The sequence below is a fragment of a genome, unplaced genomic scaffold, assembly GCF_019419815.1.
Source record: "Pyrus x bretschneideri cultivar Hongxiangsu unplaced genomic scaffold, Pyrus_bretschneideri_v1 Contig5, whole genome shotgun sequence".
In the NCBI taxonomy this organism is placed as follows: domain Eukaryota; kingdom Viridiplantae; phylum Streptophyta; class Magnoliopsida; order Rosales; family Rosaceae; genus Pyrus; species Pyrus x bretschneideri.
In genome coordinates this window covers 9,966,993-9,993,783 of record NW_025999787.1, presented here as the reverse complement: position 1 = coordinate 9,993,783, position 26,791 = coordinate 9,966,993, and the positions used below count along the sequence as shown (strand labels likewise).

Here is a 26,791-nt window from a genome sequence, read left to right as displayed (position 1 = left end):
ACCACAATCAACAGACACAAAGAAAAAGAAGCTCAAAATCTCAAACCATTTTTTTAAATTTTAATTTTTACATTTACAATATTTTTTTTCACCTTTTGGTTCTCCTTGTTTTACTGTTCTTGTTTTTGAAGATTCCTAATTAGCCTGCTTATTATTCTCTTTTTTGTACTGGTCCTCCCAAAGGACCTGTTTGTCCCTCTTGCAACTGTCCAATCACAGGCTGCCACCTGGAATTTGTCATGACATGCAAGGGCATTTTCGTCCTGGTAAAAATTCCATGATTTGAGCATGATGGAAGTAGGGTTAGAGTTGGTGGCAGGCGATTGCAGCCTGCTCGTAATTATTGGGGATTTTATTTATTTATTTTTATTTATTTTAGTTAAAAATTAATTATTAGAAAATATGTGTAACGCTGGGGTGTCCAGAGTGTTTAGCTGCCTAACACCTGTTTAAGCATCCTTCAAATGTGAAAGGATGTTGTAACTGCCTGTTGCAGATTCGCACTTCAGCTTTTATCGTAGTAATTAATGTATAATTAATATATTATTGCTATAATTAATAATATAATTATCATTACCTGCTAATATTAGCTTCAATATAGACCAAAAGGAAAAGCATCATGGTTATAACTCATACGTCCAACATGCATAGGTATTTTCTTGTCACTCGCTGTGTTAATATAAGACATTTATGTTGTCGGTCTGTAAATTTGCACATTAACCAATATTCTTAAAACGAGTTTAGGAGGTTTATTCAATCTAGAATACAAGCATGGTTTAATATCGAATATGTATAAGCATATTCGTTTGTCACACTCAACTCTAGTTAACATAAATGATCTTGCAAGATATTTTGATGTTTATTCAATTTGTTCGCGTGATTACATGTCGAATATATACATCTTCTCATATTATATTTGTGTTTTCAGATTATGAATCTAAACCGCAATATGATGGAGATTGTCTTACTTAGAGAGATTTATTATAACTATGAGCACAAAACTTGTGTTTATTGGACCACGAGACCACAAGACAAGGTTTGATGTTTATTAAACAAGATAGAAATGTAGTTGTGAACTTCTTAGAAAGAGACAAGCGGTTAAAAGACAATTGCATAGGGATGGTCGGAGCTCTCAAGGATGAAGAATGGTAAATAACATTTGACCCCCAACCCTATCTAACTTTTTGAGAACGATTCAACAACTTACGCAATATAAGTAAAACTGGTAAATGGGTCTTGTTTATCGTGTTCATGTCATATTTGTTGTCTTAACAGTCGTATCGTATCAAATCAGTTATCTTAACGAGTCGTGTCGTGTTCAACGTGTTATCCTAACGAGTCGTGTCATGTTAAACCCGCTATCTTAACGGGTTCTTAATAAGTTACCGGATAACAACCCGATTCTTAACAAGTCGTGGCGTTTTTTATCGGGTTAACCGGGTTGTGTAAAAAATTACCGTGTCTAATGTATACATTAGTATCGGGTTTTTAATTGGTGATCCAATAATGACTTGACTCGTTAACAGATGACCCAATAACGATCTGACTCGTCAACGGATTTTTAACTAACCTGATGACGACCCAACTAGTTAACAGATGACCTAAAACCTGTTATTTTTGTGTCGTTTTATGTAGAGTTAATAGGTCGTGCAAATTTTTTTTTTTATTGAAATGAAATATAAGACCTTTAAGCTAACTTATAGTATTTTCAAGCGAAAAAAGGACAAGTTTAGAGTTTTTTTAAATAACAACTAGCATTTGCCTACACACTTTGTGTGTATGAACACATTTGTTTAGAAAATGAGAAGGAGAGAGGAAGAGAGAGAGAGAATGTGGGGGAAGTGGGAGGTTTTTGTTTTTGGTTATTTATTTATTTATTTTATAATTTTAAATATTAGACATATTTTAACATTACATGTAGTTGATGTAACATCCTACATCGCACAGAGGAGTGGATCCTTTTAAGCCTTATATGTACATGTCCACCTCCATATAGCACGAGGCCTTTTGGGAGCTCATTGACTTTGGGTGACCTGTAAAATTACATTATTGCCCATCATTTTTTTTGTGTGATAGAAGACTCAGTTGTCTTTTCATCTCATTTTGGTTGATAAAGATGATTTCATTAATTAATAGAGATTTTTAAATATACAATTTACTCCCCACATGCTTAGGCAATACATATCCATTATAAAATAAGTAGAAACTTAAAACAAAAACCAGATTTTCATTCTCAATACTTTAATAATCCCAACAGTAATTTGGTTGTGAACCAAGGCAAAACAATGAAATAATAAACAGTTGGAATTATCAATGACATATTATCTTTTGGTTAACAAAGGAGGGAATGGAATATTAAGTCTATTCGGGTATCGGTTTTTTTTTTTTTTAATTTTTAAGTTAAAGTTGCTATTATACTCTAAAATTTAATGGAAAAAAAGACGTTAGTGAAAATGAGAAATAGTGCAACACATTGCTAAGGTTAAGTTAAACTATGGGTAAAGTTCATAAATTATTGTTATAATTAAGCCAATCTATTTTAATTATAATATTCACTCATGACTTTATCATCCCTCGCCACTCGACGAATCATAAGAACTTTAGCTTTTAAGTGATATTGTTAAGAATATTTGGCAATAAAATTTTAATTAATTGATTACTTAAGTGGGAGGGGAGGGGGAGGAGAGACACAGTCTAGTATATCAAGTATCGTAATACAATTGATTGATTTTTTTGTTTAAGTTTTCAACCAATTGTATTATGATATTTAGTATACTAGATCGTGTTTTCGGCATATTGAAAAATCTCTTGACAGGAGGAGTGGAACTGTCTAAGCACACTAAAATAGAGGTGAAAAGGTTGGGACCAATATTTAGGGTTTGATTCTATCTAGAGGATTAGCGCAAAAATAATGATTGGTTTATAACTAAGTATTGTTGCTAATTTGATTCCAATTTTTGTCGTGCTTATATTATTATGAAGAATCTAATTCTAAATCTAATCTGACCATGCAATTTGTTATGTGATCAATATTTAAGGTATGGTTTTTGAGTTGTCCACTTTGCACAAAGTTATTCCAATCACTATAGTTTAATCATTTCACTAATACTCATGACTCATGATTGTTCAAAAGACTATGGGGAATTACAAAAGAAAATACCAAAAGCTTAATAAACAACAAAAGTAGCAAGGCCACACCGTCAAATCCATCAAAAATTCTCTAAATCCACACATCTCCAATGAAATATCAATAGTGGATCATACTTTGCCTGATTATCTCACCAAAATCATGAATAAAATCTTACGCGTTTTCCTTTTCTCAAGTAATGAAATATTGTAAGATTCCACATCGTTCAGGGAAGTGAATTTTGTAAACTTTATATGTATACTTTCATCTCTACCTAGCACGAGGCCTTTTGGAAACTCATTGGCTTTGGGTTCCGTAGAAACTCTAAAGTTAAGCGAGTACGGGGCCAAAGCATTCCCAAGATGGGTGATCCATTGGGAAGTTATGCTCATGTGAATTCCTAAAAACAAAACTGTGAGGACGTGGTCGGGACCCAAAGCAGACAATATTGTGCTACGGTAGAGTCGAGCCCAGGATGTGACAATTTGGTATCAGAGTCAATCCCTGGCCGGAAGTGTGGATCCTATAAGCCTTATATGTTTATTCTCATCTCTACCTAGCATGAGGCTTTTTGAAAGCTCATTGGCTTAGGGTTCCGTAGGAACTCCAAAGTTAAGCGAGTACGTTGCCGGAGCATTCCTAGAATGGGTGACCCACTGGGAAGTTCTGCTCGCTTGAGTTTTCAGAAACAAAACCGTGAGGGCGTGGTCGAGACCCAAATCGGATAATATCATGCTACGATGAAGTTGAGCCCGGGATGTGGTGGGGGCCCTGACCAAGATGTGACAACTAATATGAGGTTTGATTTGGTTCAGTTCAGTTATAAAATATTACATCAAATTAACAATTGTCAGTCTTTTACAATTTAGCGCTGATTGTTTATTTCATACTCTTTTGCCTATGATACAAAATCAAACGAGAGAGAATTTGAACCACGTGAACTAATGCAAGATTAAAATCAAAAGTAATATGGGAAGAAAGTTGAAGTTTTATTATAAAATCGATTAGCAATATGAAGAGCAGTTTAATATCTTCTAAGTCTTTGCAAGGTTTCTCATTTCACCGATGTGAGACTTTTTTACTTTACGTCCTCACACACTCACTCACGTGTAAAGAATTTTCAAGCCAAATACGTTGACAACACAAATTGAGTGACATAGAGCACATGTGAGTGTTGAGCTCATATGATGTGAAACTCTTTCACCTTCACTTTCTCAAACGTCCCCTCACGTATGACGAATTTTTAAGCCAAACACGTAGACAACACAAATTGAGTGACGTGAAGCACATGTGGCCGTTGAGCTTCATACATGGGCCTAGAGGTGGCAAATCAATCAATTGGGTTGTTAATGGGTACCCGTTAAGACCTGTTTAATTTGATATCATCATTATATAAATGTGAGATTGGTAGTAGTGATAATGGTATAAGGTGAAATCAAACTAAATGGGTCTTAATGGGTACCCGTTAACAACTCAATAAGGTGATTTACATCACTACGTGACCCAACTTGCTTTGATACTATAAAGAAAATTGAGGTTTTACTATAAGATCAATTGACAATATGAGTAATAATACAATCTTTTATAAATCCTTGCAAGGTTTTTCTTTCGTGGATGTGTTATCCGATCCTCACAATTAGTGATAAGTAGATATGAGAAAATAGGATTGAGCCAAAAATTGGCACCAATGGGTCTTAAGAGGAGATTTGGATATATTTTGTTGGGATGTGGTAAGCATATGCCAATTGGAAGGATGAGAATTGACGACAAACCTCCAACAAGACATGCAACACAAAATTGCCAACACAACACGTAAAGAAAATTTAGAAAATTGAGTCTTATAAAAAACAATACATCAATTTTAAATAGCAAACGAACAGCACCTTGTCGATCCTCATCCTCCGTCAATCTTCCTCCCCCCTCATGTGACAACATACAGTATATTTATTTATTTAAAAACAAAAATTAAATATGTTACATAAAACTTTAAGGACGTGTCCCTATTTTCCCATTTCTACTGAGTCAAAAAGATACTTTGACTGAGTCCTTTTCTCATCAAACTCTCTCTCTCTCTCTCTCTCTCTCTCTCTCTCTCTCTCTCTCTCTCTCTCGTCACACTGCAGTTACCAATTTTTTTTATCCTTTCCGACATCAAACTCTCTTTAGTCCTCCCATGTGGCTTCTCATGGCAACTCCCTTTCTCTCTCGTCATACTTTGACTCGGTCTTTTTTCACATTTCAACTGTTTGCAGATACTCAACTAAATTCTGAATTATGTTAGGTATCGTAATGCATCAACGGTTTAAGAGATTTTTTTTATGTAAGTAGTGAGATGAGATATCTTAATCATCGTGTGTAAAGTAGAAGTGATAAAGATCACATATGGATATCTTAAGGTTTCTTTTTATTGAGGTACTATACAAGTATGTGATGTCGGTCACATTTGAGTTATTTTTCCATCGAATTAAAATTGCATACATACACATACCTGATCGATTGAGTTTAATATTTGTCGAGAATAAATCATACATTGAAAAAATGAGAGATCTTGCATGAGCTTATAAGTAAAGTTACTTCCTATTGCTAGTTGGTTTTATGATGAAACCTCAACCTTTTATGATATCAGAGCAGGTTGTCTCACGTATGAAACCCAACAACCATACGTCACCACAAATGTGTTGAGCTACTTCTTATCTTGCCAATTTGTACTCTCAACTTTCTTTGCGGTACATAATCGTAAGTTTCGGAATCATTAACTATGAAGTTAGGTTTGTAATGGTGATTGCACAATTTAGATTATTCAGTCGTTGTACGCTACAGTTAATAGTCTTTGACTGAATAAGAGAGGTGGACCCATAAGGGGATTCACATCAACCAATCATGAAAAATACGACTCTTTTTGGTGAGGAATTTTGGAGTCTCAAAAATTGAGGTCAAGTATTTGAAAACTGATCACAAAAAGTTAGATACGAAACATTTGAATTGTTGTTCATCAACATTGCAAGGGCAAGCGAGACGGATTTGCACATTCTTAGAAATTTTGATTTTTGTTTTTTTTTTTCAGCTAAATATTGTTATCATTTGGTATGAAAGCTTAGCTTGTGGGGATATAGTAACGATACAATATTTTAGATCTGTGGTCGCTAATATCATTACTCTACTAACGCATACGATTGTCAAATATCTCAAAATAGAACCTCTAAACATGAATGTTTGGAAGATAAGAATGCAGTTGCTTCTCAAAAAACAAGATTTTTTTTTCATTCTTGAAAAAAGAGAGCAAATTCCTACTTAGGATGGATCATTTAAAAATATCTCTCATGTCTTTGTAATACACATGAAGAGTTTTTCTAATTTGTTATTCTACATTGTGCGACCAATCTCTTGGTAATTTTACCTCAATCACTTATGACTTGAAAATTCTTCAAACATAACCTACAAATCCAAATTGACCGACTGTGAAGTGTACTTAAATCTTAATTAATTAACCATATTAAGAACTTAAAAGTTCTCTAAAATGCGGTGGGCGGGTGGCTTGGCTTGCATTGGAGTGGAAGGACATGCAAATAAAAAAGACAAGAGTCGTACATAAAGAGTTGCATTTTGATAAACAAATTGAGTGAAATCTTAGGTAACAAACTTGAGTCAGAAATTCAGAAAGTCAGTATTTATTATTGGAGGAAAACCTGTCACAATGCCAGTCTTTTTTCTGTACTCACTCGCTCGGTAGTCCAGTGGACAGTTGGGAGGAGTGGGGGGACCTTTATTTTGTAAGGATTGAGATCGTCTTCGGACCTCACACTTTTGAAATCTATAAATCGAGTAATTTGGATCGTTTAAGATAGAGATATTTGAACGTTGGAGAGAAAGATTATGTGTGAGGTGGACCAATGTGATGGGCTAATGGGAACTGCATGATTAAAACTGAACAATTCAAATTGCTCGATCTGCGGGTTCCGAAGCATGAGATCCGGAGAGGATATCAATCCACTTTGTAATTCAGTACCTCCTACCTAGCACTGGGCTGCTTGCAAGTTGCAATGTCTAGCTTTCTAACTCAGACTATCATGAGATGGGCCTCACTGCGGCTTGTTGGCACAGCTTCTTCGGTTTGGCTTTGCCACTGCTAGACCTTCTGAAATGGGATGAGAGGGGGAGAGAAACTTCCACTCTATGAAAGTGGGAGAGAAACCACTCTGCCGTTGCTGCGTGGTTGCGGGCTGTCCGGCCAAAACATAACGGGTGGGATGAAGAGAAGGGTGTGTCATGTGTGTGTGTGGGGTGCCCCGGGGATGGTTAGGTGGGTGGTCCGGATGCTAGACCCCAATTTTTTCCAAAAGGGCGAAGGTTCAAACTATAGTTATTGAGAAAATCTTATGTGTCTATTTCTTGTCGCGTGAGTAATGTGAACAAAGAGACATGCATATTGTTAGAAGTGGTGGATTCGTGAATTTGTGGTGATTGACGAAGCGGAAAGGGATTTTTATACAAAAAGTTGTATGAGATATTTCGTCAAATACTTTTAACTCATAATATTACGGCCAAATTAAATATCTAACTCCAAGTGTACACGATTTTCTCTTGGTGTTCAGGATATTTGAAGCTTGTTTTGTGGACTTAAAAACACTATAAAGCTCTTACCCCACTAGAAGAAAAATCTTAAAAATTAAAGGCTTAAAGCACTTGAAGATAAAGGATGGAATCATATATAATACAAGAGGACTAGTTGTTAAGACTAGAGAATTCCCCTTTCAACTTATCCTGCAAGAAAAACAAGCAAGACTCAATGGAAGAGAATCATAACCTTGAGGTTGTTTTTCGGTGGTCCAGTTTACTAAGTAGTCTGACTTTTTAAATAATTTTCATCATTCAATTATTAGAGTCAATCTTCTCCGTTTGATTTCCGGAACTACTCAGTAATCCCATACTATTAAAGAAAATTACGTAGTTTGATGATCAAAATCCGTGTTTGTAAGTCCACATTTCTCTTACTCTTAAGCAATTGCTACTCTTGAAAAATAAAAAGAAAATAAATACATCAAAGATAGACAAAGTCACTTAACATCACGTGAGCACGTGCCACAAGGCTAATGTTTATAACACTACTTATATGTTATATCAACGTCACTTATGGACTAATTGTGAGAAGCTCTCTTTGGACTAATCGGTAAAGAACCAATTCATGGAACGATAACCATTCATCTGCAGAAAAAAATTCAAAACATCCCCAGTGGGCCAGTAGGAAAAACTTCCAAGTGCCCTTCACTTTCAGATGTGGGGCGACTCTCATATCTAGTGACATGCGAAAAGTTTGGATTCCACCTCAAAATTAATTGTCATAGTAGACTAACTTTACAACTTCTTATAAGTTTATGCAAGATTTTCTAACTTTCTGATATGATACAGCTTTCCACTTCCTCACATATAGAAATCACAATGGGAATAAGGTTTGATAAGACAGAGTAAATTTAAAACATCAGGCAATAACTTACCATCACAAAGCAGAAAACCCTGTTTGAGATCACTGTTTTTGAAGACGTGTAATAAAAAACCAAAAGAAGTTCCAACTTGGTCATTTTCAAATGTGCAGGCCGACAAGAAAATCTGCACATAATCCTCAAGAAAATCCAACATTTCCGAAAGAAAATGCTGATATTATGGAGGTAATGCAAAAAGCTTCATAAAGCAATCCAAATTCAGCCCTACGATTATTAGCCTAATTAATGACTCGTGTTCATAATTTCAACTGAAGAAAACGAGTCCACATGCTTTGTCATCATCATATAAGACAAATTACTACTAAAAACTTTAAAATCACGAGCAGAGCATCTCCAACGTTACTAGCTAATTTTTTGTTATTGTAACTAATCAGATAACCTAAATGTTAATTTGGCTGACTAACATTTCCAACAATACTAGATATTTTAAGTAAACAACTCAAGCTCTTTTTATGCTCTTGAAGCCCACAAACAATGCAATTCATAGTTTGTAATGTTTAGAAAGAGAGAACTTTTTCTCTCCTCTGAGCTAAATTTAGCTAGTTAAGATAGCTAATAATTTAAGTAGTCTGTTGAAATTTGGTTTTTCCCCTTTTATTTATTTATTAAAGTAGCAAAAAAATCTCATTTAGTTAGGCTGTTGGAAGTGCCTTTAATAGGTTCACACTTAAGTTTACTTGCTGACTAAATTTGACCTACACCAATAATGGTGAGCTAAACTTAAATTAGTCCAAACCCCAATTGATAATCTCTCTTCAGAAGATGGGTCTTGTGTGCGAACGGCCGTATACGGCATTTTTTCTATGGGGTGGGTGGGACCATATGTCGCTCGGGGTGTCGAGAAAATATATTGTAGTTCCAATTTATGTGTGTGACAGTATGAACACGTGATTTGACGGTTGTTCACCAAATTTAAATGAAAAGAATTTGAACTTGATAACACTAAAATTGCAACAAAAATTAAGAAACATTATATTAAAATGTATTTCAAATAATCAAAATCTTTTCATATCAAGTCATCTATTTCCTGAATTTGAAATCATTTCATCCAAATGAAGTCCATGGTAGGCCTCAATATCTCATCATCGTGATCTGCTTTTCAGGATTAATCACCAATAAAACTAGAAACAATGCGGCAAAAGCCTTTTTTAATTTCTTCTACCGGTTAAATTTAGTCAGCCCACTTGCTCAGCTAACATTTCTGTTGAGAGCCGAGACCATTCGGCAGCAGGAGAAATTCTAGCGTGCGGCTACCATATGCGGCAACACTCTCACAAATGGTGGAATCAACGTGAATGTGCTGCCGCAGTCGCACTCCAAAGTTCATGCTGCTGTAGGTTTTGTAACCTCAACATGGGAAATGTTTTGGGCACAACAGACTGCTTTTTACCAGTAGTAATGCAGTAATTTGATGCTTTATCTTGATAGTTGGTGCATACGAAACCATGCATGTCTTTCGAATTCAAGGTAAAATTGAAGCACGAATTGCTTGCCTTCAAAGTAAATTTTATCCAAAAACATGTTAAACCAATCCATCAGGAGGATTTGAAAGTACATATTTCTTCAGGAGTTGAACAATAACAGTGTTTTCTGAGGCGAAGGTGTCGAGCAAAGCGTTTAGAGTCTCAGAAGGTGAGGCGTAAGCCTTCGGGTTTCTTATTTTTTCTCTAGTTATAATACCGCAGAGGCAAAGGATGAGAGGATGAGAGGACGAGAGTCTTCACTAGTACAATATCAACATTTTGTAGTCTGCTGTAGAGAGCTCAAAGAATGGTAGTTTAACTCGCGGTTTCGAGGGCCGAAGCAAGACGATTAAATGATGAACAATGTATGAATTTTTGCCTCAAAACTCTTGAAACAAATACAGAAACCTATTTAGAAAACTGCAAATGGTTTGAAATTTTGAATTACTCAAAGACTGCTACTACAACTTTACAAAATCACAGAAACCAATTGTGATGGACAATGGTAAAACATTAGTTAGCAAAACTGTGAGAGAGGAAGGAACACAAGCCAAATAGAAAGAAACAAAGTCCTTTTCGAAGCCTTGGTTATACACACCATTTTTCGAATGAACGAATATACACTTTTACCCCAACTTTGAGCTAACAAAAGACTTCATCATTTACTTTGTTCTCCCTATGCGTTTCTTCTACATCTCTCTCTGATTCACAGTTCTATTATATACAGCGCGCATTGAGAAGGATAGAACCCCGGTCTTCGATTTGGGAAAATTTGATCCTTGGAACCACATCCGGATGCCATATGCTATGAAAAAAGTATTTCTTTCATGGTTCTTCGACAACAGTCTCTTTCAGCGAAAAGTCATCAAGGACGTCATTCTGTGAATCAACCTGAAGCTCTTTAAACATAGCCATAACCTGAATCATGGTTGGCCTACGGAATGGCCTGTCATCAAGACACTCAAAGGCAATCCGCAGATACTGGTATAGTTCAGCCTCACCGGATATTTGTGTCAACAACTTGCTGTCCAGTATCTCACTCCATCTCTTCTCTCTCTGAAGCAGCTTTGCCCATCCAACCAGATTGTTGTCATCACCAAACGCTGATGGGTCTACAGGCCTTTTCCCAGAGAGAAGCTCTAGCAGAATAACGCCATAGCTGTAGACATCCCCTTTTGTTGTGCATCGAAAACTCTGGTAGTACTCAGGGGGAACATAACCTGGAGTGCCTGCAAGGGTGCTCACACTGAGATGAGTGTCGAGGGCGTTGACCAATCTTGCCATGCCAAAATCAGATACTCTGGCCTCAAAATTTTCATCCAGAAGAACATTGCTAGACTTCATGTCACGGTGGATAATATGAGGTGAGCAACTATGGTGAAGGAATGCTAGACCTCTCGCGGACCCTATGGCAATCTTCTTTCTTGCTGCCCAATCAAGCCTCAAAACCCCTGCCTTAGACTTGTCATGAAGAACAGCCTCCAGACTTCCCCATTTCATGTACTCATACACAAGAAGTCTCTCCTCGCCGATCTTGCAGTACCCCAACAAAGGAACCAGGTTCCGGTGCTTGATTTTCCCAATGGTTTCCATTTCCGCCATAAACTCCCTGTCGCCTTGCCCTGTGACTTGAATAAGCTTCTTAATTGCAACAACACAGCCATCTCCCAGTTTTGCCTTGTAGACCTCGCCGAACCCTCCGGTGCCAATCAAGCTGTCTGCACTGAAACCATTGGTGGCTTCGAGCAGATGGGCGAATGTCAGTTTCCTCAAAGGTTTCTCGAATGTGGCTACGTTGATGCTCAGAGGCTCGGGAACACTGCAAAGTTTCCAGCTGCTGCTGCCGGAAGTTGGAAGGCTTTCAATATATTTATCTCTCTTTTCCTCCTTCTGCTGGCACTTCTTCACCCGATACAGCACTAGCGCTAGTATAAAGATACAGAAGAAAAAGACCGTGATGCCAATTACCATTCCTGAAGTCAAAGAATTCTTTTTCCCTCCATCTTTGGAATCTGATGAGTGCCTTTGAGAGCTACATGCCGCCAAGGGTACCCCACAAAGGCCGGAGTTGTTCTCATATCTGGATGCTGGGAAAGTGGTCAGCTGACCTCCGGAAGGGATGTTACCAGTGAGGTTGTTGTTGGACACATCAAGGTCATTCAGAAAAGAGAGAGTCCCCAACGATCCCGGGACATAACCCTGAAGATTGTTGTGAGAGAGATCAAGGACTCCAACAGCTTTCAATCCTCCAAAGCTATCAGGAATGTTTCCGCCTAGCATGTTGTGTCCTATGTTCAGGACCTGCAAGTAGGACAGCGTACCTAAGTTTTCAGGAATGGTTCCGGACAAGGAATTATAAGACAGATCAAGGAAGATCATGCTTCCATTGCCGGTGAATGTGTAAACTGTCAATCCAGAGTAAATTCTAGTCGACGAGCAGGAGTGAACCATAGGAAACTTTTCTAGTGTCTCTGCCTGGATCCCCTCAAACTCAACTAGTCCTCCTGCACCTCTGCAAGATGTCCCACCCTCATTTCTTACGAATGCAAAATGCTTCCCGGAAACAATCCCGGGACGGACTAGGCCGGCTTGGTTGGAAAGTTCCGGAGGGATAGAACCGCTTAATCCATTGCTGTTTAAATCAAGCCAAATAAGGCTCTCACACTTGCCAAGCTCAGCTGGAATCTGTCCCGAGAGTGAATTGTTGCCCAACTGGAGTATAGCAAGCTTATGGAGGTTCCCAATTCCAGACGGGATATCTCCACTGAGGCGGTTGCTAGATAGTGACACCCAAATCATATTGGTGCAGTTGACAATCGACTGCGGAATGGTTCCAGAGATGAGATTGTTGTTGAGAATCAGAGTTTCCAGGTTTCCTCCGTTGATGCAAATGCCTTCTGGGATTTCGCCGGTGAGGTTGTTTGCCCACATAACCAAGTCAGAGAGCTTCGGCAAGCTCCAAATTTCTAAAGGAATTGGACCACTCAAGTGGTTGAAACTCAGATCAATAGCCTTCAGGTTCTTGCAGTTTCCAAGCTCCGAGGGCACATTCCCGGACAGAACATTGTTAGCTAGAAGCACCTTTTCTAAAACTGAAGCAGCATTGGAGGAGCAAAACCCTGAAGGAATGTTCCCAGTGAAGGCATTCGAACTGAGATCTAGCACTTGAAGTCGCGTGCCATTTGTAAGAGACAGCGGCACAGGACCAGTTATGTTGTTGAATGGCACATAGAGATATCTCAAGCTAGGAAGACGACTTACAACGGTATTGAGGAAATTCCCCGAGAGCTGATTGTGACTGAGATTGAGGCTAACCAGTGAAGTGCAGGACAAAAAACTCGAGGGCAACTCTCCAGAGAGAATGTTATCAGAGATATCGAGTTCCTCAAGAGTCCCACAAGCTTTTCCTAGTTCGGCAGGAATTGTACCAGAAAAATGATTATGACCAAGCAATAGTTGTCTCAATTTCTTCAGATTACCCAACAAACCACCCGGAATTTCATTCTCGAGCTTATTATTCGACAGGTCTAGCGTCTCTAGAGCCTGACAGCTTTCGAACTCGGAGGAAACTGATCCCCAGAGAGTGCATTATGTGACAGCCTAAGCAAAGTGAGGCTGCTGCACTGCCCGAAATCAAGGGCGGAGAAATTCCCCGAAAAATTGTTGCGTGAGAGATCCAAATACTTGAGAGAAGCTGAAGCCTTTGCAATGAAGCTGTTTGGCAATTCCCCGGAAAAATTGTTGTACGAAAGGTCAATGGTTGATACATTCTTGCAAGACAAGAAAGAATCGCTCAGCTTTCCTGTGAGCTTGTTGTGTGAAACATTGAGCAGGTTCAGATTGTTGCAAGTCAACCAATCCGCATTCGAAATCAGATTGTGAGAGATGTCAAGCTGAAGCAGAGAAGCACCAAACCCTAGACCGCCTCCGGGGATTGAATTTCGCGACAAGTTAGCGAAAACAAGGCGGCCGCAGCCCTGAAGAAACGATCGGACTGGAAGCGGTTGGGAGATGTTGTTGGAGGACAAGTCAACAGTTTCAAGCCTGCATGATGTTAAATTGGACACAGAGAGATCAGCACCAGAGAATGAATTGCCCTGCAGGTGGAGTTGCTGGAGGTTCGGCAGGGCGGCGAGATGCGGAAGGTGGAGGCCGCCAATGAGACCGGCGTTGGAGAGGTTGAGGGAGGTGACTGCGCCGTCAGAGGAGCAGGTGATGCCTTTCCATGAGCAGAGAGGAGTGGAGGAATCAGGTTTCCAATCAGATAAGAAGCCCTGGGGATCAGATACAACAGAGGATTCTTTGAATGCATACAACAGCTCCACCACATCACCACCGCCGCCGCCACCGCCGCCGCCGCTTGAAGACAAAGTTCTGGCGCCTGAGGTCAAACTTAGGTGCAGGTGGAAGTGAAAAACAAACATCAACAGAAAGCAAAAGAATCCCATCATCCTTTGTCGTGATCTGAACTTCTAATCTCTCTCCAACATCATCAACCTTTCAGAATTTCATGAAAAAAAATAATCGGTTTAGCATATGGAGAAAAAAAAAACCTATACAATTTCAAATTTTAAACACCTAAAACTCAACCAGTTTCTTCGTTACAGATCTGAGCTGAAAATCTGAACCCTCCATTTTTTTTCCACACATTTTCTCTAGTGGGGCTTGCTTGGAAGCTGCTTAATGAAAAATTTTAAAATTGGAAAAATAAAATAAAACTCAGAAGAAAAAAAAATTAAAATAAACAAAAGGGTTGGTGGGATTGGTGGTGGAAATCACCGTCAAGCATAAAAAATATATGAAAGCATCAAACTTTGAAAAAAAACCCATCAGAAAACACAACAATTAAGACTTAAGAGCTCGAAAATACCATGAAAAAATAACATGAATGAATAATGATAGAGAAAGATGATGATATTAATGGAAAAAAGAAAAGTAGGGCTTCAACTTAAAGGGCAATTGCTCAGCTATAATGGTCAGTCAAAGATTGTGAAGAAAAGAAAGGAGAGAGAGAGAGAGAGAGAGAGATACCTTGGAGCAGACAGAGTCTCTGGGTACGAGGTTCAGATATGTCGGGTCTCTGATAAACATCAAACCAAAGTACAGTAGTGGTACATCCTACAGCATTTCAAACGATAAACCTTAATAATAATTTCTTCTGTTTTCTTTTTCTTTGGTGTTTGACTGATGATTTTTAGAACCCAGAAGAAGAAGCAGAAACACCCCAAAAATGTTTTCTGTGAATGTGACACTCAGAAGTGTCATACGATGAACAAAGGATGAATGGTTCTGTTTCGAAGGCGAGAAAAAGAAAAAGAAAAAGAAAGATAAATTGGTTTTGGAAAGGGGAGGGAGGGAGGAAAGGGGGAGGGGAGGAGTTTTTGATGCTTTGGAGGAAGTAAAGTGAGACAGAAAACAAGAATAGAATACAAGACAAGTTGGTGGGCTTAAGGGGGCAGAGGAGAGAGAAAGTCTAGATAGAGAGAGAGAGTAAATTGTGGCAGTGATGCCACCCCAGCATTTTTCTCTAGTTCTGGGTCCAGTCAAACTTTGGATACGGTTCCTCCTCCTCTCTCTCTCTCTCTCTGGTGTCAATTTTCTGACAATTTCGGGCTCTTGGAGAGTTGGAAAATTGGACGGATTCCCCCGCACGTACGTCTCTAAAATGTGATCGTGATTTTTTTTCCTTTTTTAATGTAGAATTAAATTTGTATGTGCAAATATCTGAATAAATTTACTAATGTTTACAATTATGTTACTTGCCCAAAAGGAAATGTTTGCATATGTAAAGCTTTAGGATAAAGAGTATTAGAGTAATGCTAGCTAGCTTTCTCTTTGTTTTACTTTTTTTTTAATTATTTATTTTATGTTTTGTTCTTATTCTTATATTGTAATGGAGTAGGTTGATTAAAAATATTTATTTTTGTACAGACGACCGAGTAGATTGAAGTCGATATGGGCTAACAAAGACAAAAATGACGCTATGGGGATTCATAGATTTGACGTTTGAGCTCCATGTTGGGTGCATAATACCTTCCCAAAAAAAGCACGACATCCTGGTTGAAACTGTGACATCCCACATCGCACAGGGGAGTGATCCTTATATGTATATTCTCATCTCTACCTAGCACGAGGCCTTTTGGGAGCTCACTGGCTTCGGGTTCCATTGGAACTCCGAAGTTAAGCGAGTAGCGCGCGAGAGCATTCCCAGGATGGGTGACCCATCGGAAGTTCTCGTGTGAGTTCCTAAAAACAAAACCGTGAGGGCTTGGTTGGGGCCCAAAGCGGACAATATCATGCTACGGTGGAGTCAGGCCCGGGAAGTGGTCCCGCCGGGCCGGGATGTGACAATTTGGTATCAGAGCCTAACCCTGGCCATGGTGTGCCGACGAGGACGTCGGACCCCTAAGGGGGTGGATTGTGACATCCCACATCACCCAGGGGAGTGATCCTTATATGTATATTCTCATCTTTACCTAGCACGAGACCTTTTGGGAGCTCACTGGCTTCGGGTTCCATCAGAACTCCGAAGTTAAGTGAGTAGCGCGCGAGAGCATTCCCAGGATGGGTGATTCATCGGAAAGTTCTTGTGTGAGTTCCTAAAAACAAAATCGTGAGGGCGTGGTTGGGGCCCAAAGCGGACAATATCATGCTACAGTGGAGTCGGGCCCAGGAAAGTGGTCTCGCCCGGACCGGGATATGACAGAAAACTCACTGCTTTGCCGTTATGTATGATAGATTAAAATCATCTGAGATCGTTTGGACTTGTAATACTGCATTTTAAAGTTTGTAATAAAAGTCAAACTTTTCGTTTTACGTCCAATTTACTTCTTTTACATTATGTATGACTTCCCTGGACTTCCAAGATTCGACTAAAGTCTATTTAAACTTTAAGGCTACTATTATAATCACCATTCAAGAATTATTCAAATAAACCGTTCGGTTTTCTCCCAAAATCTGATGGATTCCAAAACATTGTTCTTCAAGGGCTTATGTTGATATGCATTCTTCACTCGTGTTGCGCCACATTATTCAAGATTATCACTACAAAATATGAAATACAACAAAGTTGGAAAGTGTTTAACCATTTGTTTAACGTTGTGATAACAGCAATAGTCAAAATAGCGAACAGACTTTTTATTTCATAACAGTTACATAAGTTAACCGTTTTTCAGTTGGTTGATTTGTTGGATTGATATATTTACTTGATAACAATTATATGGGTATATAATTTTTTTAGTTTGTCGATTTTTTTTTTAATGATTAATTGAAACATTCACTTTATCTATTTATTTAGTAACAGTTAGATAACTAGATGATTTTTGAGTTTGTTTAATTTGTTTTCTTAGATGAACATTTAAAGGGGCCTATAAAATGGGCACTTTACAATGTTTTCATGATCAGATTAGGAGGGAAAAAAAAATATCGGAGGACAAAGAAAAATGGACCTAGCGTTCATCTGATGTAATATCACATCTACCACATTTATTAAATATGACCATGTTTTTTATACTCTTTTTACTTTTTGTCTATTGATATTCTTTAATTTATTCGATTTGACGATAAAAAATTAAGAGGAACATGTAAGAAGTAAAAATGGGTATGTGGATAGCACCACCCTTTATATATATGTAGAACTCAATCTATACATAAATGAGTCTACCATGTATTTACAAGAGACGTAATGTAGTGTAATTAGTTTTGTTTCATCACTATCACCTTTGTATGTACTATGTACTAATGTAAGCATATTAAGCACCAAGTACAAAGTAGGTTACATTCCTTGGTAGTTTTGGGAACAGAATCTTTAAATGCCAACACAAATAGATTAAAAATAAAGTTGAAACACTGAATTTACTTATTAAATTTATAACAGTCAGATGACTAAATAATTTTTTATTGGGTTTTGTTTTTAGATGAATTTTAGAAAGTGACTTGTAGAATAGACAATTTTGTTGATCAAATTACATTGCTAAATGAAAAAGATAAGGATGAAGATTGGTGGTTCCCTTTTCGGATTAGTTAGTTTTGTTTAATGTTTTGTGTTGCGTGGCTTCGGCGAGTGTTGTGGCCTTGTTGTTTCAGCTATGGCTATTTTAGCAGTGGCTTATGTGTGCATATGGTGCTTGATTTATCACGTTTATCGTCTTTTTCAACAAATTATACTTTTTGCATCTAGTTTTTGTGTGTGGTAGCATGTAGAGGTTTTATTTCATTTGTTGATTGTGCGAATTTTTCTCCATATCAAGAAATTGATCACTGCAAAATAGGTATATATTTGCGACCTCTTGTAAATTTAGTTTGCGTGAAATCTTTTTGTAGTTGCTTGTCAAAAAAGAAGAAGAAAGAATGAAGATGGCATGAGTAAAAAAAGGAGCTAGCATTCGTCACTGTCATTTTTGTATGTGCTATTGTAAGCATATTAGATACCAAATACAAAGTGGGATACATTCCTTGGTAGTTTTGGAAACACAATCTTCAAATCCCAACGCAAATAGATTAAAAATAAAATCTAGATCGACCCAAAATATATCAACAAGGTTATACATTTACCAAATCAAAAGACAATTGAGTTGTATTAATCAATGTTGAATAAAGAGGATTTGTCTGTTGTACCTCTCTTTATATTGTTATAGCTTCTTACAAGTTTTTTTCTTGTCTCGAACATGTATGCGAATCTAGTGTATTTAAATCTTTATCAATATAGAAACCTTTAGCTTTCACATGGAAACAAAATATATATGAAACATTTCGAGTTCGATTGGAGTTTAAATAGCTGAAACCGTTTTTTGTGAAAATATTTTTGGAACCAATCGTTAGGAAACACCTCAAGTGCTTATTATGAAACTCAAAAATATTTTATTTTCAAAAACGTTTTTAGTCATTCTAAAAATGCTAGTTCATGATTTACTCGACCTGCGTGATTACTAAGGCCTCTTCATACATTGACTGTGTCACATCCCGACCCGGGGGGGACCACATCCCGAACCCGCTCCACCATCGTAGCACGATATTGTCTGCTTTGGGCTTACCATTCCTTCACGGTTTTGTTTTTGGGAACTCACGAGCAACTTCCCAGTGGGTCACCCATCATGGGATTGCTCTAATCCCCTTCTCGCTTAACTTCGGAGTTTCGACAGAACCCGAAGCCAGTGAGCTCCCAAAAGGTCCCGTGCTAGGTAGAGATGTGAATATACACATAAGGATCACTCCCCTAGGCGATGTGGGATGCTACAATCCACCCTCCTTAGGGACCCAACATCCTCATCGGCACACATGTTACCAGGGTTAGGCTCTGATACCAAATTGTCACATCTCGGCCCAGGGCGGACCACATTCCGGGCCGGCTCCACCACCGTAGCACGATATTGTCCGCTTTGGGCTTACCATTCTCTCACGGTTTTGTTTTTGGGAACTCACGAGCAACTTCCCAGTGGGTCACCCATCATGGGATTGCTCTAGCCCCCTTCTCGTTTAACTTCCGAGTTCCGACAGAGCCCGAAGCCAGTGAGCTCCCAAAAGGTCTCGTGCTAGGTAGAGATGTGAATATACATATAAGGATCACTTCCTTGGACGATGTGGAATGCTACAGACTGTCACATAAATCTAAGTTATGTTGAATAATACTCTACTATTTGCGTAGAAAAAGAGGAGCAAGAAAATAAGCATGAAATCAAGCAAGTGTTTCATACGTAATAACATTGAATAAAATGGTCTTAAAAAAACTATTTTTAAGACTCAAAAAGTTAATAAAATACCAAGCAAGGACTTTAGGTTTAAAGTTGTGGACGTTCATTGCATGAGTGAAAGGAGGGAACTAATATATCGTTAAAATAATTTCGTGATTGAGTAAGTGAATTGGTCACCGATAAACTGCTCTCCAAATCCACTATTTATGACTAAAAACTAAATTATTGCTTAACAAGGTGCCAGCCAGTTAAGATTTTCTTGCTAGGTGTCAATATTTTAATATTATTAAGTGGAACTGTCATTCAAATATGAGGGTGCCATATAGTCAAATATCCTAATGAAGGAGGATATTTTTCTTGGGATTCCGTGATCGTGACCGTTTATCTTATATTATGCGGTCAGTTTTCTTTAGTACTATTTATATTTAATTTAAAATTTAAAATGATTTATGACCGTACGATATAACAGTCAAGATCACGGGATCTCCAAGACCTCTAGGAAAAGGATCCTTGCCCCTAATGAATAGGGTGTAAGATTTCCACCCTGCGCTACTTCTCTTTTATAAATGGGGGAACTTGATATAAGTCCAATTTTTTGAGCCAATAATAGGAATAGTCCGGTTTTTTTAAATAAGTCCAATTTGTTATATTTAATTATTTAATTATCAATAGTTATCTCTTCAATAATAAGATTTATTATAAAAATTAAATTTCTTCACAATTATCTCTTTGCTTATTTCTTTTTATTTATCTTTTTGTTATTTCTTATTCTTCCTCGTGCTTTAAACCCTATTTATAGATTTTATTTTTAATTTTTATAATCAACCTATATCATAGGTTAATTATATTTATCTACCTATATGACATATTCTTTTTTTATAATCAACCTGTCACAAATTAATGTGTCTTGCTTGTAGGTATGTTATGTTTTTTCTACCTTTTAATTAGGTTTCATATCTCACGTATAGGTATTATATACATTCATATATTTGTTACTTGAGTTAGGATAAAATGTTTTGTAGATAAATTTATGTTAGTATATTAGTTTTTTTGTTATAAGATATTAAATATATTTTTTTGGAGTTGGAAAATGCATAATATTAGAAGATTTTAATTGATTTTTAATATTTTTAGAAAATATAAAATGAGTATAAAAGAAATAAAAACATATAATTAGATAACTTGACTCACTCCTAAAAACACTCTACGTTTTTGGATCTGGATCTAAAATTGTCACATCCCCGCCCGAAAGGGACCACTTCCCCAACCCGCTCCACCACCGTAGCACGATATTGTTCGCTTTGGGCCCCGACCACGCCCTCACGGTTTTGATTTTGGGAACTCACACGAGAACTTCCCAATGGGTCACCCATCCTGGGAGTGCTCTCGCGCTTTACTCGCTTAACTTCGGAGTTCCCATGGAACCCGAAACCAGTGAGCTCCCAAAAAACCTCGTGCTAGGTAGGGATGAGAATATACATATAAGGATCACTCCCCTGGACGATGTGGGAGTTAAGCGAGAAGGGGGCTAGAGCAATCCCATGATGGGTGACCCACTGGGAAGTTGCTCGTGAGTTCCCAAAAACAAAACCGTGAGGGAATGGTAAGCCCAAAGCGGACAATATCGTGCTACGGTGATGGAGCGGGCCCAGGAAGTGATCCGCCCCCGGCGGGGATGTGACAAATTGGTATCAGAGCCAATCCCTGGCCGGAAATGTGCCGACGAGGACGTCGGGCCCCTAAGGGGGGGTGGATTGTGACATCCCACATCGCCCAGGGGAGTGATCCTTATATGTATATTCCCATCCCTACCTAGCACGAGGCCTTTTGGGAGCTCACTGGCTTCGGGTTTCGTAGGAACTCCGAAGTTAAGCGAGAAGGGGGCTAGAGCAATCCCATGATGGGTGACCCACTGGGAAGTTGCTCGTGAGTTCCCAAAAACAAAACCGTGAGAGAATGGTAAGCTCAAAGCGGACAATATCGTGCTACGGTGATGGAGCGGGCCCGGGAAGTGATCCACCCCGGGTCGGGATGTGACAAAAAGCCCCTTTATAAATTATTATAATAATTTTGAACTCTTTTATCTTTTTAATAGTAATAAAATTTAAAAAAAAACTAATAAATACAAAACTAAAATATCATTCAAATTTTTGAAAAAGGAAATATATTGATAAATATGGATGATTTTGGGTAAAACTATAAACAAAAAACATCAAACTTCTACTCCACGGACAAAATCTGCGCAACGTGATACTAACTCAACTCTTTTACTGTTTAAACGTCTTTTCACATTAAAAAGAGAAAATTATTAGTTAATTTTATAAATGTTGATGATGAAGGATTTGCCTTACTCTTTAATATACACAAAGCGATTAGAAATAATCAAGATCCGAAATTTAGCTATCAGCTACAAAAATAAGCTACTTCTATCCCGTTCATAGCAATTAGAAAATGCTAACTTCTCGATAAAACAACCCTTATGTCCCTCATCTCAAAAATTTTATTTAAATAAAAAAACAAAGAGATGCAAACGGGAAAGAAACTAAGACCCGCAAATAGAACAAAAAAATTCAATGATAACGAAAACAAGATGAAAAATATCACTTGATTAAAAGCGAATAGGGCTACTATTTTTTATTTACGCGTCTCTCGTGCGTATACGGGCGACTTCGAGTCACTAAAATAATGTGGTGGTCGTGTTGTTTGATGGTATAAAAATAGAAAATTTCGAAAAGCTGAGAGAAGGCGCGGGGCGCGGGACATAGGGTTTGGCGGATCTCTCTCGGTCTGGGGTCTCTCGCTCAAAACTCCAAAAACCTAAAACTCCAAGTCTGCCAAAATATTTGTAGTTGTTGAGAGGTTGTAGCTGAGTGGGGGTGCATTTTGTCAGTATGCTTTACACACGAGTGCATCGATTTCTTAACAAAGAATAAGGCAAAGAAAATAGGTCCCAAACCCCATCAGCAGCTCCGCTAGATTCGCACTTTGCACCTAAACCAACAAAATAAATACAATTATTAAATAATATAATAAGGAAAATATTAATGAGACTTTTAAAAAAATGAAACTCTCTCCCTTTTATTTTTTTAGCATAATATTTAATAATGTTGTGATAAGAATTGTGTCAAAAAGTTGAGATGACGGAGAATCTATAGAAAATCCCACTATGAGAATCTTCTTAGCATTTCTCATATAATAAAGTAACTAAGACTGTCATGAATAAAATCTTTAGTCATCTTAATTTATTTGTTATTTATCATATGAGTTAAGTTACAAATTTGCTCCTTAAATTTTAGTCGTCGTTATGCTTTGGTCCTTATGTTTGTTTTTGTTTGAAGTTGGCCTTTAAACTTTTAAAAACCTATTAAGTGAGGACAATAGTGACGTCAATTACAAAAGTTGATAAAATTAGTAGTAGGCACAATTCAATTTGGTTAGTTTTTGGTTCGAACATACCACGCAGTTCAATTTCCTCATAATCATTTTTCTTGAGGTGAAAACTATTTTTTTTTTATCGTTAGTTTTTGTGGCGTTTAAACATCTCCAAACAAAACTAATCGCATTGGTTTTGACCATTTCTTAGCTTAGAAGCTTCCTTCGATACAAAAGTGGTCAAGTGCTAATCTATAGAAGACATTTTGAGCAAGTAGGTAAGTTAAAATGTCCAAATTGAGTTCATGTGCTATTTAGTGAACTTCTGTAACAAAAATCACTTTCCGTCTTTATTACACATACTTTCAAATGTTTAAGAATCAATAAAGTTGGTGGATTAAAGTGGAAAATTCCAATAGTTTAGGAAGCAAATATGAAATTAACCTTTATAAATCATTGGCAACATTGTCAATGTCATAACACGTATGATTGAGAAATATAACAAATAAACCAAAACGAAAATGTTGTTGCTTTAGCTAAAAACAGCGGAATCCTCGCAAAGAAAGCAGACTGATTTATGGACCGTCCCTTTTATTAAGCAGATTGATTTATGGACCGTCCCTTTTATTTATTTATATAAAGTTGGTAATGAATAAAGTGCCAAAATCCACCCTACTCCATGGTTTCCCTCCATGCCAAAAGCTATATAAAATTTCAGTGAGAGAATTTTACCACATAAGACTTCCTAGAGTTAAGATCCTTTCGGGTTTTCGCTATCCGGAAACTAATGATAAAAAAATCCAGATAGTTCAAGAGAAAGAAAGATTCGGGCTCTTGTTTTATATGAGGTGAATTAGTGTAATGAGTTAATAAGATGTGCAAAATTTAATTTATGTGGTTCAGATTTCTTGGTGAATCCGAACAAAATTTGGAGATGATCTCAACTCGACTTCCGAGTTCCTCTCCCCTCCCTTGGGACCAAACTCAACTGCTTTTTGACTCAAGAGCTAAAGCTATTAGCCATACCTCCTTCCCTTTTCACGGGTTCTTCAACCTTACTCCTCCTCTATACTATTTCTGTCCATTTATGGATACCATTTATTATTTGTTAGGTAGGTATTCATTGGTGCATAAATGCCAACGTAAATATTGTTCACGCAAAGGTCGTTTTTTCCCTTCCCCTCTTGGTATGGAAATGATAAAACTCTTTGCACTATTCGTTGTTGATCCTTATATATCTCGTATAAGTTGATCTAATTATATAAGTGAATTTCACATTCACGATGATTAACAATGTGATTAGTATATAATAACAAAATCATTTTATTCATATTTATCAATTACATTGTTGATTACATATAATACAAGGCAAGACTTATGTAGAACTTAATTATTCAAGTAGGTTTGATTTCCGTTAAGATGTAGTTAGCAAATAAGCTACGTACGTATAACAATACTCAATTAGTAGGTGGCATTGCTACATGTTTTGCTCGTTTGCTAGCAATTTTGTATTCACTATTTTTCTTAGTTATTAGTCTATTGTAATCGTATAATATTGGCTCCCTAATAATTGGGACGTAATTTGCTCCAATTTGTCTGAAGACGGTTTTTGTTAGTGTCTTTGTTTGTTTCTGCTCGTTTTTCAAATTGAGTGAATTCATCTGCTGTCGTATTCTCATAGTTTCTATTTGTTTTGTGTCGTGTGATCTACACATATTTGTTTGACGACGATTATGCAAGAATTTTTGTTTTTTCTCGTTGCTCTAAACCCTAGACCACCCGTTTAAGGGAACAAGTAAAATAAAAAATTCTTACATAAGTTCTTGTATTGTTGATTACCTGTAATGAGACCGAAGTTTCACTTTGGTTTCAATAGTTTCAAAATTGACATGAGTCCTATAGTTTGTTAGAGATTGAAAACAAGGACGATAATTAAATCTGTCAATTCTTTTAATAGAATTACCACATTAGGGGGTACATTTGAAGTCAAAGGGAAAGTCATTACTAAAACAAGTTCGATACAGAAATATAATTTAGTGAGCATAAAGGCCCTTCGTCCAATTTAATCTCACATTTTTCACTCATAGTAATTTTGTCGATTTTTTCTTACGAAATTAAGATATTGTCCTTGAATTGCCACAATTAATATGTATACTTCAAATCACAAAATAGTTAATGAAACTGCGCTCAAACTACAAAAATCAAAACCATTTTTTAGCATAAGGAAAAAAACATTTTTCTCTTTTCATTTTTCCCGTATACAAGAGATTATGTAGCCAATAACGTGACTGAGTCTCACCTGTGCAAAAGGATGTTATAAACAATCTGATTAGATATACATGTGATTAAGTTTGATTAATCAAACGAATAGAAAGCTTGGAGTGTTCCAAAAGGGAGAAGCAACAAAACGTGCCATGACTCTTCCGGTGGCCAGGAACTTTGGTCTGCCCAAAGTAGGGACGTCTAAGGAAGAACCGAAAAAGTGGAGCCAGGTCGATTGCTGGTGGAACCCTCCGAAATATTTGACTTTATTTGTGAGTTGGTACATTGCGTTTTCCATGGGAGATTCTAAAAATTAAAACGTGTCATTGAGACCCTAGCTAGGGTTAGTTGAAATATTGGTTAGCATGTAAATAGATGTCTCAATTGCTTTTTCCACACCAGCACGAAAGTTCTATTGACGTTATCCTATTTTGTTGTTTCGGATTTTTCTTTTTCTATACAAGTGATATTAAAGCCCATAAAACTAACATAAGACGTCATATATATCACTCAAGTTACAAACTTATTGTTTTACTCACAAAATATAATGAACGTATTTGAATACGATAAATTAATGCTCTTTAACTGCATGTGACAAATTGATGAGAACCTGAAGCAAATATGAAATATTAACAAAAGCGCTTTAGCTCGTGAAATACACCCGTCCTTAGCTATATAATCATTACTTGGGTGATACTGTTTACAAGAGATGGAAAAAAGTTTGATTGACACGAATAGTATTTTCGCTTTTCTTTTCAAAAGATTATGAAAGATGTTGATATTAATTATGAGATTTTTGTCTCTAATACTAAGAAAAAAAAGCTTTGTCTGCTCGTACTTTTTCTAATGTTGGACCAACGTCGATCACTTTGATGATGAGGAGATCAAGCGATTTTAGCTTTGTGGATGTGAGTCAAGTGAGCAAATAAGAACAATAGTAAGAATTAAATATAAATAATCAAAACCATGACTTTGATTTCTCTAAAAAGTAAATGAAACTAGAGCTTTACTGATCGTGAGATTTTTTTAGTATGCCAGAAATACGGTTTGATACATCAAATGTCATTATACAAGCGGTTGATACTTGAAAAAGAAATTTCAACCACTTTTATAATAACACTTTGTATACCAAATCATATTCCTGACACACTCTAATGGTCTATGTTAATAGTCATTGATGGATGTTAACTTTGTAGGGCTTACGTGCGTTAATATTCGTTAATTGATGGATACTATCTTTGGTAGGGTTACGTTTATAGTCGTTAATGGATGAATGCAATCCTTGCAAGGTTTATGTTAATGGCAATGTACGTCAGCAACTCACTCATTTAGATTTTTTTATATATTTAATTTTATTAGCTTTTCATCATGCGAGTGTTG

General features: G+C 37.1%; 1 protein-coding gene across 1 annotated transcript; it reads right to left on the bottom strand.

Moving 5' to 3' along the window:
- Positions 1-10,515: 10,515 nt before the first annotated feature.
- LOC103967560 (receptor-like protein kinase BRI1-like 3) lies at positions 10,516-15,514 on the bottom strand. Its single transcript, XM_009380814.3, is given in 3 exon segments — positions 10,516-13,645; positions 13,648-14,585; positions 15,120-15,514. Coding segments are annotated over 2 exon segments (3,624 nt in total). The 5' UTR covers positions 14,540-14,585; positions 15,120-15,514; the 3' UTR covers positions 10,516-10,913.
- Positions 15,515-26,791: the final 11,277 nt, after the last annotated feature.